Source organism: Dipodomys ordii, unplaced genomic scaffold, assembly GCF_000151885.1.
Source record: "Dipodomys ordii isolate 6190 unplaced genomic scaffold, Dord_2.0 Scaffold52, whole genome shotgun sequence".
In the NCBI taxonomy this organism is placed as follows: domain Eukaryota; kingdom Metazoa; phylum Chordata; class Mammalia; order Rodentia; family Heteromyidae; genus Dipodomys; species Dipodomys ordii.
The window spans coordinates 10006841-10026749 of NW_012267268.1; the positions used below are offsets into that span (position 1 = coordinate 10006841).

The 19909-nt window shown below is 35.4% G+C and overlaps 1 protein-coding gene across 2 annotated transcripts in view; it reads left to right on the forward strand.

Moving 5' to 3' along the window:
• Positions 1-19909, forward strand: part of Cntnap5 (contactin associated protein-like 5) — a 921488-nt gene that overhangs the window by 763393 nt on the left and 138186 nt on the right. For both annotated transcript variants that reach the window (XM_013020681.1, XM_013020682.1), the window contains exons 15-16: positions 10426-10553; positions 10725-10895. In XM_013020681.1, the coding sequence (XP_012876135.1) occupies positions 10426-10553; positions 10725-10895 (299 nt within the window). The remainder of the gene's footprint in view (positions 1-10425; positions 10554-10724; positions 10896-19909) is intronic.

A 19909-nucleotide genomic window follows, 5' to 3' on the forward strand; every position in this document is an offset into this window, starting at 1 on the left:
CCTTCCCCTCCCCCCCACAGTTATTTGTCTTTCTGAGCCTTGATTTTAAAACTTTTGTGGCATCCAACTCACAAATGAAAGAATTTCCTTGTTCTTTAAAGCTAAATTATATCTCATCATTTACATATCCTATATTTCCTTTATCCATTTGTCTGTTGATATGTGACAGGTTGTTTTCCTGGTATTTAGTAAATATGTTAACTAACTTCTGTTAGTCAGAGATACTCTGTCAAATATATTAAAACATTATTTTGGATAATATGAATATATACATTTTTATTTGTCAATTAAGGAATGAATCATAACTGGGCACAGTAACCCAGTTCTGCAGTCCATTGGGAGCCAGGGATTGTGGGCATGAAAATTCATGAGACTCCATCTCAACAAATGACTGGGCATGCTGGCATGCACCTGTCATTCCAGCTGTGGAGAAGAGTAGACAGATTGGTGCTTGTCTGTCATTCCCAGATAAACACATGTAGGATGATTAAATCCCAGCAAGTTATAGGAAGAAAGCAAAACCCTACCTCAAAACAATAGAGCACTAGCCGTGAATTCAATCACAAACTGCCAAAATAAAAATAAAAATTAATTACTTTTTAATAAGTGTTTAGTAGTGATAACTTTGATAAAAAGTCATATAAAAGTGATCCAATATTAAAAATACTTGCTCCAATATTAATCATTTTACACATTTGCCTTCTTTGTGTAAATCCAGGTCTAATTGAATCCCAGGGCTTTTCCCTTCATATGGGTAGGCCTACATTCCTATGACTTGACTGGTTATACCTAAAGACTCTTGCTCTCTTTGTATTTATTATTTAGTTAGATTTTTGTCTAGGCCATTCTTTGATCTCTCAGTCCTTCCATTTTCTCAGAACCTCTAGGATTATCAGGCTAGATGTAGTTAAGGTATTTCATATCAGGTCACCTTCTAAACTGGGGATCAGATCCTGAATCCTGAAAAGACAGAAAACACCACTCCAGGGTATTTCAAGATTCTAGCTTTTATTTAAACATAATATTGTATACTTTCTACTCCTTCAATTTTATTATTTGTGAGTCTTTTTACAAGACTTTTAAATAACAATTTTCTTAGTTTTTATAATTTTTTTTCTCCAGTGAGAAAGGAATTTCGATAGGGCTATTTGGCTTTTATATATACACCCATCTCTAAATTCCCACATGCATTTAGCAATATAATCAGGGCCAATACTTAGTACAGGGAAGAAGTAGGATGATCACACAATAGTTTCAACATGCATTGACTACTCAATGAGTAATCGAATGAATGAGGGGGGAGGGAGGTTAGCTCTTTTCTTATCTGTTCTATGTCTTTCCTCTACCTTCTAGTTAGTCTGCTGCATTGTTGAGTTGTTTTACTGAGGATGAAACTAGAGTTTCTACCATTGAACTACATTCTCAGTTCTCTTACTTCTGTTTTATTGATTGAACTGTCCTCCTGAGCATACACACTCTGACGTTAACTTGTCACTGTCTTGCTTACACTAATATTCTCCTGAGTAGGCTTTATAGTTTTTAAAGACAGGATATTTTGTAGGCTACATGAGCAAAGGGAATAAAAAGGCACTGCACATTCCAGAGAAGAAAAACTACAAAAATAGAGAAAATTTTATAAGCAAAGATTAAAAATTGAAGTCAAAATGTCATATCATATTTTATTGGAAATTCTGGAAAGAATAAAATGTTTGATATTTTTCCAAGGATTGTACTGAGGAGACTTTGAAAAATGTTATTGAATAATGTACAATCTCACCATCTTTGGGGATAAAATAATCAGTATGAATACTTTTGATCTATATGATATGGAAAATGAAAGCTAGCTATGAAGTCCTTCTCCTTAAGCTGGCAAGCGACAACGATGTAGACTAAAATTTCTATCTCATCTGATATTTGTCAAGCTGTACAAATATATAAAATTGTGGAGTCTTACATTTGAACAGTTCAAAATTTTATTTGAACCAGAATCTTAATTGTATATCAATATTAAAACTTTCGTTTGTATAAACTATTTTATCTGACACTTTTAATTGTTTCTGTATATGAAAGCATTATAATTGTACTTAAAAACCCAATGACACTCTGGCCTTTATTTGAATTCACCTGCGTATCCCATATTTATCTGTGACATTGCTTACTAATAGAAGCTTTCACTAAGATCCAAATCAGTTAGATGAATTTCCTCATCTTAGATTTGCTTTAAAAAAAATCTCCTCTACAAGTTTGATGACAGTTTTCAGTTCTCAGTTATCACATTTTTAAAAATTTTATTTTATTATAAAGATGCCGTACCAAGGGATTACAGCTACATAAATAAGGTATGAGTACATTTCTTGTTGAGCATTGTTACCTCCTCCTTTGTTGTTCTCCCACTATTCCTTCCCTTCCTCACCCCTCTCGGTCCCCCTTCCCGAAGTTGTAAATTTCACTTCCAATATAGTTTCTTGTGGATATCATTGTTGCAATGGGTCATCCTGTGTCCTTCTTTCAGTGTTTTGTTATTCTCCTTCCGCTCCCCAAATTAGACAAATGTATATACAAGGTGCAGGATATGAAAATCAAGTGCAGTGACAACAGAAGATATACCATAGGGGGAAGAACACACAAAGGAAACAAAAAAATCACATAGTACATTAAAACCTCTTGTTTTTATCATATTTTTAGTATTTGTTTCTTGATTAATTTTTAAATTTTGGGAGGTTTTATTACAAAATAAAATATAATATATTCAAAGATCCCAGGTGTTATCTATTTAAATATCAATACACTTGACTGACACCCCAAAGCCTCTTCATCTTTCTAAATTGTCACCATGCACAAGAAGAAATGATTCCCTGTCTTTGCACATTTTTCTTGTAGGTATGTTATCTCATCTACTTTTAATATTTTATAATATTATAATATATAATTATATTATAATATAATATAATAATGTGCGAAACACATTATCAAGTTGCTGTTGTTATTGCTGGTAGCATTGACATTTCTGAATATAAAAACTAATAGACCTCTAAGTAAAAGTTTATTATGTAATGGGACCACTAAATATGAGATTTGTCAGTTATTAACTATAGAACCTAAGTCATTTAGCTTCTCAGAGCTTCAGATTCTATTTTATTAAAAAGAAAGACAGGGAGGATACCTGTCTCTGGGAAGAACTGGCTGTGTTAGCAATAATCTGGATGCATGAAAGATGTGACATGTAATTAGTTCTTAAAAATCTATGTCATCTCTTTTATAATGATTTTTATAATGATTTTCTCTGCTTTTATATTATACCTGGAAAAATTATTTTTGTCATTAAGCTAAAGTCTGAGAAAAAATGTATATACATATGCAACAGAAAGAATAGCGTATAACATATATTTTTCCAGCACAATCAGATCACTTGAGCTATCATAGTCTGATGGCTGTCAGGGAATAACACTGAGGGCCTCTCTTCCTCAAACAGTGCTTCTCTAGGAAACTTTACAATTAAATCAGACTTTGTAGTGCACACCTTTTGTCCCAGCTGCTTGGGAGACAAAGATAGGAACATCAGGGTCCCAAGCCTGGGAAATTGTAGGAGAAATATTTCAGAACCGAAGTAAAAGTGGGGAAGGTACAATCAAGTGTTGGAGCACTTGCTTTGGCAGTACAAATCCTTGATTACAAGCCCCAATCCAGATTCTCACTCCCTCAAAAAAAAAAAAGATACAAGAAAGGTTACAGGTAATTATCACTTTGCAGTGGATGGATTGGTCTAGGAGAAATAAACCAAGAGATTGCTTTGGAATGTGTAAGTGAAGAGTTTGTGGACTCTGGGAACTCCTGTCAAGGTGACCCAGGTGTAATCTCAGAGACTGCAGGCCTGGAACATGATTGCAAATTAGTAAACTGAAACCTAATCAATTGAATTGTATCTAGTGTGGAGAAAGGCTGTGTGGAAAGAATGGGGATGGCCAGCCCAAGATGCACAGAGGACAGCTCAAGGACTCCGAGTCTGCCAGTACTGTGCATAGACATTTGCTTTGGGGTACAGCAGTTTCTACCCATGAGGGAACTGTTTTCAGTAGCTGATCACAGCAGAACATGGTGGGGCTTGAACTCAAGGCCTGGCACTGTCTCTAACTTGTTTTATTCAAGGCTAATGCTCTATTGCTTGAGCTACAACTCCAGTTTTGGATTTTTGGTGGTTAATCGGAAATAAAAGTCTCATGGACTGTTCTGCCAGGGCTGGCTTCAAGTTGCAATCCTCAGGTATTAGCCTTCTAAATAGCTGTGATCATTGATGTGACCCACCATCACCCACCATTCTTTCTTTTCTTTTTTTTTTTTTTGGCTCACGGTTAGTGCTCTACCATTTTAGCCACACTTCCACTTCTGGTTTTTGCTGGTTAATAGAAAATAAAATCTTCGAGATGTATCTGCCTGAGTAGGCTTCAAACAGCCATCCTCTCAGTCCTCATGATTAGCTAGGGTTACAGACATGAACCCTGGCACCTGGCTAGATAATTGCCTTTAAAACTTTTGGCTCTGGAGAAGGGATAAAGTGAAGTGACTAGATTGAGATGTAGAGCTGAGGATGCATGTGAGTGAAAAGACCTGGAGAGAGGGACAGTGAAGATACAGGCAGAGACAGCATAATGGAAAAGAGAAATCACCCTAGGAAAGCTGAAGAAGATGGGTGTCCAAAAGGCAAGGCATAATGTTAGCAATGGACCAGGGGATACTGAAGCCAACAAGAAGAAAGAGACTATGAATTCATGGAATCTAACTCTTCAGATAACCTACAAATACGATTGAGCCCATTTTCCTATTTAATATTCACCCATTTTCAAAAGATGAACAAGAAATATATAGATAATCAATTTATTAATGAAAATCATAATTCATTTTATACAAAACCCAAGATTAAGATGGAGAAGAAAGAAATGTTTGAGGATATTTTTGATAAGGATGGTATTTGGACAGATATTTTGATAAGGATGTTATTTGGAGTGCTATAGAAAACAAATTATTTATCCTATGGAATAAAGATGACATGTTTTGGGCAATATGTATCTAAGAAACCTTGAAATCACAAATGTATGTTCTAGAATCTAAAAGTACTGACTTAATTTACTTGTTCCCTGATAAGACTGATCAAAGTTCAGAAAGATACTAGTGATTGTTTTTATCTTCCTATCATGAGCATGGTCAGGAAATAATATCTGTAAAAATCTTCTCAGGTGATTCTAATTGTTAGTCGATTTTATGTCTATAAAATCTTCAGGACTTTCAAAATTTGTTAATAATAATATGGCGTAATAGTAACTATTTGTTGTATTCATATATGAAGACATGATTTTGGTTTTTTTTTCATGTCTACATAAAATGTCCCTATGATTTAAAATTTCTAAAGTGTTTATAGAAAAATACCTTACAAACAATTATCTTTCTTCTTCCTTATGCTTTCTATGCTGAATCTAAACACAGATTTTAGACGTGGATTGCTAGGTGTTGAGCACAGTAAGGTAGACATAGAGCTGGTTTCTAGTGTGGGTGACTACAGCCAACTCTTGTACTTGCTTTTCTTTGCAGACAAGTTACTCATTAACCCCTTCTGAACTTCTTGTCAACTAAATACTAAGAAAGGACAAAGAGGGAAAGGAAAAGTCTTGACTACTAAACTTAGAGCTAAGATAAAATAACTGGCAACAGCAGTACAACATTTCTGACTTGCAGCTGGCTTATAGACATACCACCAGCGATTTCTCTTTCTCTATCACAGAAGTGGACAGCATCATGATCTCAGCTCAAAGGAAGGTCATAAGGGGTCTCTGGAAGTCAAGTCACTCAGATGCACAAAAGGGTTTCCAATGAATCTGAGGTCTCAAGTTTCTCCTGTAACTTTCTCAAATTATCTGGAATAGGTGCAGTATGTTATTTGTTCAGCTCAAGGCAAGGACACATTATCCATCTTGATGAGTTTAGTATGGTTAAAGATGACCATGTTGCAGTGTTGCTATTCCATGATGAAATATAACACAATAATTTACAGAGCAACAGTTAATTAACATTGGTAGATTCAAATTAACAGCATCATATGGCATTTCATGGTAATTTACTCCAAGTTAGTTACAGGAAATCAGTAGTTCCCATTTCAGTTGTGTCCCACAAATTTAATGAAACCTCAAGATTTAAACTGTGAGGCAAATGTATGCTGACTAAAACTGTGCTATTATTAGAAAGACTGTGTAAGTTTTTGGTTGACACCATGATCTTTCATTAGGCCATGCATATTTCTAGAAAGCTAGGTGTCTGTTCCTCTATATAAAACCTCAGTTGGGAACTCTGGTCAGTCTTTCTAACAATAAAATTCCTTTACATGGATTCCCTTCATTGGCATTAGTACTTTATATTTAAACAGTACTGGAACAATAAAACTTCAATTATTATTGACTAAAATCCTCTTATGTGTTCATCAGTGCAATACTTCCTATCTACTATGTGCATTCACATATACAGCATTATCCTCTTATGATTATTATTCTCTTTGAAAAGCTTAGAAAACTGACCAAGAGTAACCTCAGTGATACTATCTAGTTGGAAGATTGAGACATTGAATTCAACTCATGCCATTCTTGTCCAGTGGATATACTTTTTTTACTATGACAAAAATCATCTATCCATGATAGTGTTACAAAGTCTTACAGAGTCTTCCAAAGGAAGAGTGAAGAAAACTTAATCTATAGGCAAAGATTCTCTGCTGATCAATAATTACTGCCATATCTGCCACTATTTTATATTTACTAAAACACACCAAAAAGGCCATCAAGATTACTCCAGTGTCTTACATGTTAGGTTTTCTTTCTTTCTTTCTTTCTTTCTTTCTTTCTTTCTTTCTTTCTTTCTTTCTTTCTTTCTTTCTTTCTTTCTTGCTTGCTTGCTTGCTTGCTTGCTTGCTTGCTTGCTTTCTTGCTTGCTTGCTTTCCTTTGTTCTTTCATTCTTTCTTTCCTTTCTGCCAGTACTGGGCTTGAACTCTACTCTCTCATATTTATTTAGCTTTTTTTTGCTTAAGGCTAGTGCTCTACCACTTGAGCCATATCTCCACTTGCATATATTTGGTGGTTATTTTGGGATAAGAGTCCTACCGACTTTTTGTGCCTAGGCTGGCTTCAAATGGAGATCCATAGATCTCCGATTCCTGAGTAGCTAGAATTACAGATGTGAGACACCAGTCTCCCAACCATCATTTTATTGTTTTTTTTTGGAATCATACATGTTATTTATTAATAGAATTAAACCTAACTGTATTTTCAGTGTTTCCCTAACAGTATGTAAAAAATTATGCCATTTTCCACAGGTAGCTCAACTGCCTATAGTTTAAGTGTTGACCTGTCAAGGGGTTTGTTGAGTTACATGAATCTCGTGAACACAGTATTGTTTGAACAAATTAAAAAAAATTCTGTGAAGATGTTTAAATCTTTTTATAAAATCTCACAAAATTTTCCAGTGAGAAAAAGAAAAAGATGTTTGCTTGTTTTTTTTTTCTGTTTACTGTTTTTTTTTTTATCAAATGCATCTGCAGGGCCTTTCTTTCTCACCCGAGGGACTTTGGTTAAACTAGTGTATTCTGGATATCTGGGAAAAGGGATCACTAGGCCATGGGCTTTAACTTCTCTGGTTAACTGGCTGCCTATATTCTAGGTAGCTACATGAGATGCTGCCTTGATGAAGCTATCTTCTAGGAGGGCTCTAGCCTTCTTTGCTTTCTTTGTAATGTAATGGGCCACCTTGTGTGTGCCCTGTTCTTGGTGGGCTGGATTGCAAGAAATAGAGAAAGTCAATGCTGCAGGAATCCCTGAACTATGTTCATGAGGAAATAGTCCTCACCTGGGACTAGGAGATTGGGCACCAGCCAAGTGGGATAAGGTGTAGTGTGCAACACTACTGAGGATTGGTTAACACTCAGGGATGGGATCAGCTGCTGGAAAGTTTGTCCATGCAGCAAGAATGCCCTGCTTTGAGGCTCTATTCCCTCACCAACCAAGGAAGCACAGCTGTCGTTCTCACCGCTCCAATCCACTTGGTTCCCCGGTCTGGTCCATTGGACTTATATTAATATTTTGCATGATTAACTATTTCAAGTGGATATCACAGCCCTACCCAAAAGGAAAAACACAAAAACACTAACTTTTTCTCTGTTTCACAGCTTCATCCCTGACATTGAAAATGGATGCTATCTTCTATTTGTTTGTTTTTTTTCATTAAAATTTTTATTATGAAAATTTATTGGCATATATTAGTTGTACAAAGAAAAGGGTTACTTTGTAGTGTTTCCATTCATAAATATCATATCTAATACAAGCTTAGATTTTTTTTTTACTTCCCAGGCTTCTATAGGAGTTGTATCTATTTCTGATGCTTTAAACAAATTTGGAGAGCAACTGAGGATTTGTTCTTAAGTTTTCAGATAAAAATGTGTTCTTGGTAATGTGTGTTACCAGATCAAACTAAATGCTATTTTTTTCCTCTATCATTTGGAAGAGATTTTATTCTTAGAGTGCTATTTGTAGGTGCCACAATTTGACCCAAGAACAGCAAATTGATGTAGACAAGATGCCTTAGTGTGTAAGAGAGACAGACATCACAACAGTGGATAAATTCAGAATCCACAATTTTCACCCTGAAGATAAAAATAGAAAGAAACAGCATCCTATAGCTTTGAAGAGTTTCTTCAGCAAAGCATTGAGATTTAGCCCTCTTTCCACTTACAGTATTTGAAATCTGCTTTAAAATCTCTTCCTGAAAAGCAATTGGAATTTAATGGGAAGTTTCTTCTGTGTTTATGCAACACTTATAGATGTGCCCTCAAACTGAAACAAGGCATTATTATTCTAGGCCATTTGAATAGCTTCTAATTATGTCTCTCTAATGATAGATATTGTATAATGCATTTTCCCACATTTTTGGCTAATAGCCTGGAAGGAGAGAATATGTAGGTGAATATTTGATTTATTTATAACCAAGATAAATTAATAAGTGTTTTTATCCAGATCTCATGAGTTCAATACTAAATCTTAAAATTTAATTTTCCACATGTGCTGTGTTGTAAGAGCTCTCCAATATAGAATCATCGATGCCTAAAATGTAAGTTATTTTGCCTGAGGGCCCAGAGTACTTCAAGAATGAAATAGAGGGTTCTCTGTCACCTCCATCACCTCCATCATTTCTGAGTATTTAATATAGAATAAGCAACATGGTCCCAGACACTATTATCTCATTTAATCCTGTATGTGCTGCTATGCAGATATGGCTCCATTTAAAAACTGAACTCACTAGCTGGAAATGATTGTGCATGCCTGTGATCCCAGGCCTTCAGTGGGCTATTATAGTGAGTTCTAGGCCAGCCTGAGTTATATGGTGAAACAAGACAAAAACAACAGCAACAACATCAAGAATTAAACACATTGAAAATTTCAGAAATGAAATTATTTGCCCAGACTATTGGTATGTGAGAAAGATGCAACTTAATTCAAAATACAACTTCTTTCACCTTTTGCTATTTAAACTTAGTCAAGTGACCTACTATCTCTACGCTTATTTCTCTATTTGTAAATGTGGATAGTGGTACCTACTGCATAGGAGTATTGTGTGGAAAAAATATATCCTCCTATGGTATTTAAGACTAAAAATTTAAAAAAAGACTAAAAATACTTGCACATTCAATGCTAGTTTCTTCCTTCTGATTTTTCCTTTATCAAAGATCTAGTCATCACCATGAAAAAAAAACCCAGAAGATAAAATTTTAGCTCTATTCTTTTTAAACTTCCTTATCAAAAGGTAACCAGTCAATTTCTTATTTGCATAATTAATGAGAATAAAGCCAGAATCATTAACAACAAGGAAATTTAAAAAGAAGACCAAAATAGGAAAGCAACCAGACACTACAAAGACTTGTAATTGCATGAGGTAAAAGGTGATAAGAACCATACAAAGCTTATTAAAACCTGTTGGCAGGTGGCTGAAACAGCCTTTGGTGTGATTGTTGAGAAGGACATATGATATCTATTTCAAGTTAGTTACTGAGATAGACCATTTTTCAAAAGAACATGAGGTGATGATTAAAGTCCCATTAGCACTGCATTGGGCAGGTGGAATTCTCTTAGCCACGATAAGCAGAGGCAATCTCTGTACACCATCTATGCGTCTGCAAACACAGTTGGGGAAGATGTAAAATTTAATGGTGTTTGGAAGACATCCATGGGTTTTGTAATTGGCATGTCAGTATCTTATATACACTCCTGAGATGAAAGATGTTCCTGTCCATACCAGCCTGGAGGCAACCAACCCAAATCACTTTAAAGAAGAGAAGCCTCTGCATTGAGTTTATAGATTAACCGTGTGTTGTCTTCTTTTTTTAATTTATGTTTTTACAGGACAAGTGATACTGGCTTTCTTTCATTCAAAGACCACTTGCCTGTCACTCAGATTGTCATCACTGATACCAACAGATCAAATTCAGAAGCTGCTTGGAGAATTGGTCCCTTACGTTGCTATGGTGACCGTGAGTACTAAACTGAAAGAAGCTTTCTCTCTGCATTCCACCAACATAAGATGCTTTTATTCTCTTATCCCTTTCCCCTGCAGAATGTCTTAACAATTATCCACCTGCCCAGTGCTTCCCATACCCCATTGAAAACAGCAAACCATGCTGAAGGATTTTTCTCACTTGCAGGACACTTCTGGAATGCTGTCTCATTTTACACTGAAGCCTCTTATCTCCACTTTCCTACCTTCCATGCGGAGTTCAGTGCTGATATTTCCTTCTTTTTTAAAACCACTGCTTTATCAGGAGTTTTTCTAGAAAACCTTGGCATGAAAGACTTCATCAGACTTGAAATGAGCTGTAAGTGTCCCACTTAAGAATTGAATGTCACTGGTCAAGAGAACAAAGGTTTGCATTAACTTGACTATGAAGCACTAATAAATATTTGTACAATTGAACATTGGTAAAAGAGCAGTGATAATTTCCATTTCCTTCGAATGCTTTATAATTTACTATAAAACATATGCATTCTAGCAGAGCACAGGTGGATCATGCCTGTAATCTTAGCTACTCAGGAGACTGAGATCTGAAGAGTTCTGGTTGGAAGCCAGCCCAACAGAAAAAGTCATGGAACTCCTCCATCTCCAAAATTAAGAAATCATAGAAGTGTAGATCAAGTGGTAAAGGAGCATCAGCTGAGCAAACAAATTCATCCGGCATGAGGTCTTTAGTATACAGCCCAGTGCTGCCAAACTCCCAAAATGTGCATTGTAAATATTTTCATGGATACTTGTAAGCACCATTGTTTGGGCCATTAACACTTTTATACATATGACTTGAAGCTTCCATACTGTAGAACCATACATGTTATGGAGAACAGAAATGATTGTTAGGATTCTGCACATATTTTGTATCCACATTTTGTTGTATTTGTATTTCCAAAGTAATTTCCTGACTAATCTCCCACTACCAGAAGAGTATGACTTGCAGTGACAATTCATCTCTTTTCTCTACTTCTTCCCCATAACCAACAGTATAGTAGGCACAGAATTAAATATCAGAATACCTGTCTTCTAGGACAAACCTCCTTCCTGTGTATGGTTTATATTCAATAGTAAACATGATTTGAAATGAAAAACAGTATAAACATTGATTGGGAAATTTTCTGCCATTGAATATTCTGTATATAATCATGCTAACAAAATTGTATTTTTTTAAAGTTCCAGAAAAGAGAACACAAAATACAGTAGTTAATTAATTTATTTTTGTGAGAAAGGATACCAACATATTGCTATATTTCAATAATAATGACATTAAAATTTCTGGTCCTAATGTCTCTATTTTTGCAAATATGTCAATGAATTCATCAAAATTGATTTTCTATACAGGTTTTTGTTCAAAAGAGAATCTAAATCATATTTTCCAATCTATCCTCTTTTATATTGAACCGAGAACACATTTTATTCATTTTAAATTAAATCTGTTTCTATATAAAGGTATTGATATGCAAATATTTATGAAATATTTTAAACATAAGAATATCTTTGGTACACATATGTAAGAAATCTATTTTATAATAAAGTTCAGGAATTTATTTTTCTTGAATTGTATTTCATAATAATGTCCTGATTTTTTTCAGTCTATTCTAGTGACTTCCAACTCTCTTTGTAATTAAAATAATTCTAACAGAATATCTTTCACCACAAAATTCATCATGGATTTCTCTTCTTTTAAAAACTGAAGGAAGCTTCCAAAGCTTGAACTTGCATAAGTTGCATAAGTGTACAAGTTGCATCTTCAAACCCTTGTCCTATAGCTATGTATGTGTTCAGTGAGATTCAAGTTTCAACCATGACATTAAAGAAATTACATAAATGAAAAGTCAGAAGCTGAGCTCTCACTCTCGAAAACAAATACATATTACATCGTACATGTTTAGGAGGGCACAAGATACCTGGAGTTATCTGAGTTCAATTTCATTCACAGAAATTATCATATTTGTTAGCAATGTCAAGCCATATATTATTGTGGTTTGAAGTCAACATATATATTATTGAAAGTTAGCAGTATAAAGATTAGTATCTGTTGAAATGTAGACCAACAAAAGATTTATTGATTGACAAATGTTTTATCTTTTACAAAGCTTAGAATTACTTGTTAGTGATGATCATTAAAAACAAGCATGCCAGTGGCTCATGTGTTTAATCCTAGTTACTCAGGAGTTTCAGATCTTAGGATGTAATTTGAAGCCAGACTGGCCAAGAAAGCCCATTAGACTCTTATGTCTAATTAACTACCAAAAAGTTGGAAGTGGAGCTGTGGTTCAAGTGATAGAGCACTAGTGTTCTGAGAGAGAGAGTCTAGGCTTTGAGTTCAATCTCTAGGACCTACACAAAACACAAAAGTACATACACATACACATATGTACACACATTTTTAGACACTTGTTGCTATTATTTTGGGCTCCTCTTCATTTAGAGTACCCCTATTGCTTATAAACAGATTGGACTTTACCCCACCTAGCCAGTATTGTCTACATGACTGTGATGACTCCTGCTTTCTTCTTGTGTGGTACTTATCTAGATGGATGTGATGTTTTTCTATAGTTTGAATGAGGAAATTGACAACACCACAACACTGATGTGTTTTCATGAAGTAGAAGGCATAATCAATGTCTCTATATCACAGTTGAATATGTGTGTTTGTGAGTGTGTGTGCGTCTGTGTGTGTGTGTGTGTGTGTGTTATGTGTGTGTGTGAGAGAGAGTGCATGTGTGTATATGCTGGTCATAGAGCTTGAACTCAAGGCTGAGACACTGCCCTCAATCTTTTATGTTTAAGGCTGGCACTCTCCTATGTGAGACACAGCTTTACTTCTGGCATTTTTGGTAGTTAACTGTATATAAGAGTCTCACAGGCTTTATTGCTCAGGCTCATTTTAAACTAAGATCCTCAGGTCTCAGCCTCTTGAGTAGCTAGGATTACAGACATGAACCACTGGCATCTGCCCAGAGTTGGGGATTTGAAAGCCACAGAAAGTAGACAAGCATATTGGCTGGAGAAGATGATGGAGATATTTGTGTAAGTCTCTAGCACATCAACAAATAGTTTAGTGTTTGTTCTATGGCCATGACAGCATACAGAATAGGAAAGAGAACTTCTTCATTGGTAGTTTTTACCACCATTAACTTAAATTATGTACACTAATAATGGCAAGAAACTCTTTTTGCTACGGTGTGAAATAAAATACCTAACTTTACCAGGATATAACAATGTGGGTTGAATGCCAAACATTTCAGAATATAGGAATAATAACCTCAATGCAAATTGAATAAAAATCAGGCCCTAAAGCCTTTTAACTCATTAAAGCAGTGGCAAATGTCATGGTATATTATCACAAGATAATGAGTGATGATTTAATGTTAATTACATATCAATGTCCAATTTGTTTGTACTCTGTGTTACTATAGTTTGCCAGCTGGGTCATGAAAAATGTGTTTAAATATGCAGATAGGTTTAAATTTATAAAAGATTTGAACTGTAGAAGTAAATGTTTGGCATATACTTGACTTGTCAGTATTGCATTTCTGAACAAGATTTTATCTAAAAACATTAAAATGTGCAAGAGCGTAGTCTGAGGATATAACTCAATGGTAGAGAAACTGTATATCATGCCCAGGGCCCTGGATTTGATCACAGCAACTCCAAAATATATAAGCAAATCTGTTATAAAACAGGTACTTGGTCTCATGGTTCTTAAGATTATTAGTTTTTACAATTAATTATTAATCTAATTTATGAGGGGAAATGCTCAAACTTACATTTGTTACTTACAGTTAATCTCATACTAATCCTTATAGACAGGTGAGATTTTTACTCTAAAGAGTTCAGAGCAAGAAACCCCTACAAACCAACTAGCTTGGAAAGCAAAGGGCCTTTTAACAGCTGAAGTGCCTCAGAATAGATTTGCTTCCCATCCCCAAGGAATAGGGGATACTTCTCTATGACTATTCAAACACCAGCTCTGAGACTGGTGCACTCAAGTTATTGGACAGAGAAAAGCAGGTTCCCATGAATATTTCAGCCAATTTCTTTGGGCCCACTTCCAACCAATGCATATTAATCTTGTCACCTTGGGATCCAAGTTAAAAAGGAAGACCTTTCACTATGTTCTAAAGTTATAGTGAATGTATTGCTGAAAAGATTTGGAAAAGTTACATTTTTATGACAATGATTTCAGGTAGAAACAGATGGTGAAGTGTACTGAAGGAGGAGATAGCATCTGACATTAGAGAAAGAACCTAGATTGCAGAGTCAATGTTGTGTGTTCCAATTTCTGTTCCTCCAAATAAATTAATGATCTAACTTATAAATATATTGTCTATTTATCTATCAGAGGGTTGGTGATACTCAGAAACCTGTGGATGTATTTAACTTCAACTTTTAAAAAATCCTCAATTTGAACTGGCAGACACAAGCATGGGAATTCTCTGATAGTGAGGTTCATGAATGAGTACAAGAAAGAGGGTTTTTCTGTAGTTCTGGTTGAATTCAGGAGTTAATAAAGGATCAGTAATCTGGGTCTCTCTCTCTCTCTCTCTCTCTCTCTCTCTCTCTCTCTCTCTGTCTCTCTCTCTCCCCTGACTTGAATATCCTCTTTTGTCTAAATCTAGCTATGTATCTACAGTACAAACCCTTCTTTCCCAGCTGACTCAGTACTCCTGATATGTTATTTGTCTGCAACTATGGTCAGGGAGGAAAAATGCAGATGGTTTATACCAGGGCTACCCATAAAACCGGGAGTGGGGCTGGTTCTGCCTCAAGTGGAATGGAAGAATAAAGAACAAGTTATTTCCCATGGGTATTGTTGGAAAGATGGTAATGATACAGTATCATTTGTAAATCTTCTGAGGCAGTTGTCAGGACTGAAATACGTAACGCATGCAAAATGCCTAGAAACATAAAAGATGAGTAAGTGGCTATTTAATCTTGGACCTGTAATACCAGTACTGTTTTTGACCTAATAAAGACTATATTAGAATCATTTTCTCTAAATAACTAGGTTTTATTTTTTTCATTTTTATTTATAAACCTGACTGCTCTCTAATCATATTATTTCAAATGGGCTCTGAAATCCATCCCCGAATTGATTAAAAACTTGTCCAGTTTCTTAGTAAGGAAAAGACATATGTATATGCATACATATATTTAGAAAGACATAGACTACATATTTCAAAGTTATGATAAGAATATTATGAAATGTGTTGTAACAATGAAGATAATATAGTCCAAAATCTCAAAACATGATAAAAATTAATACTACTGTTAATTTTCACTAGATGTTTGAGTGATTATTATTATTATTAGACACATAGTAAGTTTTTATACTCATCTATTCTGTTCTCAGACAATCCTACTTATGATTATTACTCCATTGTGCTGTGATCCTCATTGCTTAACTTGCTTCCTCAGAGGTTGTTCACTAAGCTAGTATCATGTGCCTAGGAATATTCAGAATACAGGATTCTACCTGACATCTGTTCTTCAAGAAGCTCCTTAAACTACAGTGAAAACTGCCTCAAGACTCAAGAATGTTAGGACTTGAGAGAAAATAGATTGATTTCACTCAATGCCAGAAGCTTAGGACATTCAAAAAATCACTCTAATTTTCTTCAAAACTCTTTTGAGAAAGGCATGAATGAGTTACCATCAGATTCTCAGAGTCTGTCGACCCAAAAACTTGTAGTATTTTATTCAGCTCATAGTTCTGGTTTCATAGACAAAGATGTGGAAGGTTAGAGAGGTTAATTGGCTACAAGAAAGGCAACCTCTTTAATCCACAAAATGAACCTATAGAATGTTCTTATTCTTGACTTGGGTATGAGTTGAGGATACAGGAATGAATTATGGCTCCATTTTTATGGTTCTTAAAGATGAGTACATGGAAGAGCAGTGTTGTGTAGCTAATAAGAGGAAACTTCCAAAACCGTGATGGGCAGGAAGAATATCATACAGACAATCCTCTCCTGCTGACATCTGTAAATGTCCAATTACAACATTTATATAGTCTGTCATCAGTCATCTGAAAAGTGAGTTGTCTAAATTCTGAGTGCCTAGCATGAGGACAGACATTACAAACAAAAAACAAACAAAAACAAATTAATTCAAAAATAATGCTATCCAAAGTTGAGGTGATGCCTTAACTTTCTCTGGAGACATGTAGATCATGAGAAAAGGGGCCAATCATAGACGAAAAGCAAAGTTCATAAGAGAACTAATGTTGGGACAGCATCTCCACATCCCATGGGATTGTATGTGCATGCACCACTGAGTTTTGGCTTATGTTTGTCTCAAGGCCGAATGCACACACAATGGGTACATCATTTATTCATTCACATATTTTTCATTCATATATGCCAGGCATCTTTATTACATATTGTAGCTTTGCCAGCTTGGGATACCCACTCGTGTTTCAAGGTCAGAGGCTTTGTCATTGGAAGAGTAGGCTAAAAGTGAGTTCTGGAGACATATTCTTCAAATTCAAATTCTATCTTCCTTCCTTACAGGCTAAGTTACTCTGCTACATCCACCTTAGTTCCTTTAAAATAATACTCATCACTTGAGGTGGTGAGGCTCAGTCAATAAAATCATGAAAAATGCTTGGCAAACTGTTTTTCCTGTGGTCATGCTAGAAGACAGTATTATGTTTCACTGATTCTCCTTCATTTCCACGAGAGACGGTAGATTGTTAATAGTTACTTGAATGAAGACAAATAATATTTTTACTATATTTTTGTCTTTTCTTTTTTGATATGGGATATTGTACTTTGCCACTAAGCTACATCACATCCTGAATAATAATAAGTTTTAAAAAGATTTACACGTTGAACTCATACCTTGGTATCAAACTCTAAAACAACAAAAGAAAATGACAAAATTGTATTTCCTATGTATGGTATAACAATGTTTTCATTAAGAAAATTTAAGTTTGGCAAAAGCTGTCTGCATTTAAACACAGGGGTCAAGGCTGGTCTGTAATAAATCATTACAGATCTACAGTTTGCAGGCTGCTTGGGGAGACAGCCAGTAAGCAAATCATTATGGGACAGGAAGATACATGATGTAGTACAGCATAGATAGAAAGCCAACTTTGGAGGTAGAAGAGGGGCTGACCTAAGCAGAGAAGCAGCCTTCCAGAACAAAAAATGTGCTGTCTGAGTTGAACATAATATCTGCAAGATTAGCTTTTCAGGAAGGTTTTAGTAAAACTTTTAACATCCTGTCCCCAAATACTCTGTGCTCTATAGAGAGCAGTAAATGTATAGCCTAGTCATCTCTCAGTGATTAATGGATTTGGAGATGGGTAAGACTAACAGGTATTACTAGGTCCTGAGGTCAACCTTCATTATTAATTTTTCCTTTAATTGTTATTCAATCTGTACCTTTCTTTTAAAAATATTTATTTAAAATGTTTTTGCTATCTTTAAGTAGTTGTACAAAGAGTTGTCATTCATCTAAGTAGTTTATGAATATAGTGCATCTTGATCACTGTCACCTCTTTCTACATTCTCACTCACCCCTCTCTACCCACCCCTTCCCTTAAGTATTTTAATTTTAGGTTATTTACTGAATTTTTTCCATTAAAAATATGTATAATTCATCGTGACCCATCTCATCACTTCAACATCTTCACACCACCCTTTGATCCACCTCTTCCTTCATATTTCTCATTTCTATGGTACATACCATGAATTCTTCCCTGTATTCTCCCCACTTACCTCTTTCATTTTTCTACCCTTTTCCCCTTGGTCCCACCTTACCCTCTTATAAGTACTCATTTTCTGGTATTTATTTTCTTGGGCTTTGATTTGAGCTATGCTTTTACCCAGCAATTCCATTCCTGGACATTTATCTAAAAGAGCACAAACAAAGGTCACACTAAAATTATCAGCACAACCAAGTTCATTGTACATTAATTACTATAGCCAAAATATGGAATCAGCCCAAATGCCCCTCAATGATTAAATGGATTGAGAGACTCTTGTATATATAGTCAATGGAATTTTACTCATTCATCAGAAAGAATGATATTATACTATTTCTAATGAAATGGAAAGACTTAGAAAAATATATTAAGCAAAGAAAGCCAGACCCAGAGAAACAAGCTGTATGGTTTTCCTTATTTGCAGTAGCTAGAATGTGCCTACAGGTAAACACACTGGGTGGCAAGCAATGGGTTGCAAATGAATTAAGTGAAGTATAGTACACTCTATGGAGAGTACAAATAGTGTGGTTCTTTATAAGGACCAAATTAAAGCCCAGTCTGTTCCTTTCAATTCCATTTCCTTCTGTGCATGACTTTGTAAGCTAAAACCAGTATGTCCAGGTTGGGAAATTGTGTGATTCAGTGATAAAATAGCGCTTATGATCCCTACTTTGTACCAGGCACAATTCTATAAACTTCTCATAATCAACAGACAAACTGCTAGGTACCATTGTCGCAGGCCTATCATTCTAGCTACTCAGCCTGAGATCTGAGGATCGTGGTTCGAAGATAGTCCAGGCAGGAAAGTCTGTGAGACTCTTATTCCCAATAAAAATGCTCAAGAAAAAGCCAGAAGTGGTGCTGTGGCTCAAGAAATAGAGCACTACCCCTAAGTACAAAGAAGTTCAGGGACAGAGCCTAGGCCTAGAGTTCAAACCCAAGGACTGGCAAAAAATGAACAACAACAACAAAAAATACAAACAACCAGATGATTAGGTACTTATTTATTTCCCACTGTACAACTGGGAACATTGATTCATGCTGAGTTATTAAGCTTGGTTTAGGGAAGAGGAATTGAAGAGTCTATATGCTCAAATGCTGTTTTTAGCTTCCAACTTACTACTTTTCCTGGAGGTCAGCACTTGCTAGAAAGTGAAGTAATTCAAGATCTCAAATTACTTGCAATTCTGCATTGTGAGTTTCTTACACTAAGGATAGCTTTCAGTCCTGCCTTAAATACTGGGGGTAGAGTGGTCCAGAGTGGTGTTTCACCTTTGGGATCAAGGATCATTTCTGTCCATCAGGTGATAACATGGTCAAATTAAATGTCCATTTCCTGATTAAAGCACAGAAAAGAGGGGATAATCATAGGTCATTTACATTGGCAAGAAATATCTGGCGTCTGATGGTGTCATTTATTCACTAGAAATGGTCTTCTTAGCTATATAGTTAACTTCTCAGTTCCATTAGTACTACCAATAACACCACCATCATTACCACCAATATTACCATTACTATTACCACTATCGCTATAACCACCAGAATTACTACCTGTACCAACACCACCACTATCACAGTACAATTACTACCACTATCATCACCACCACATC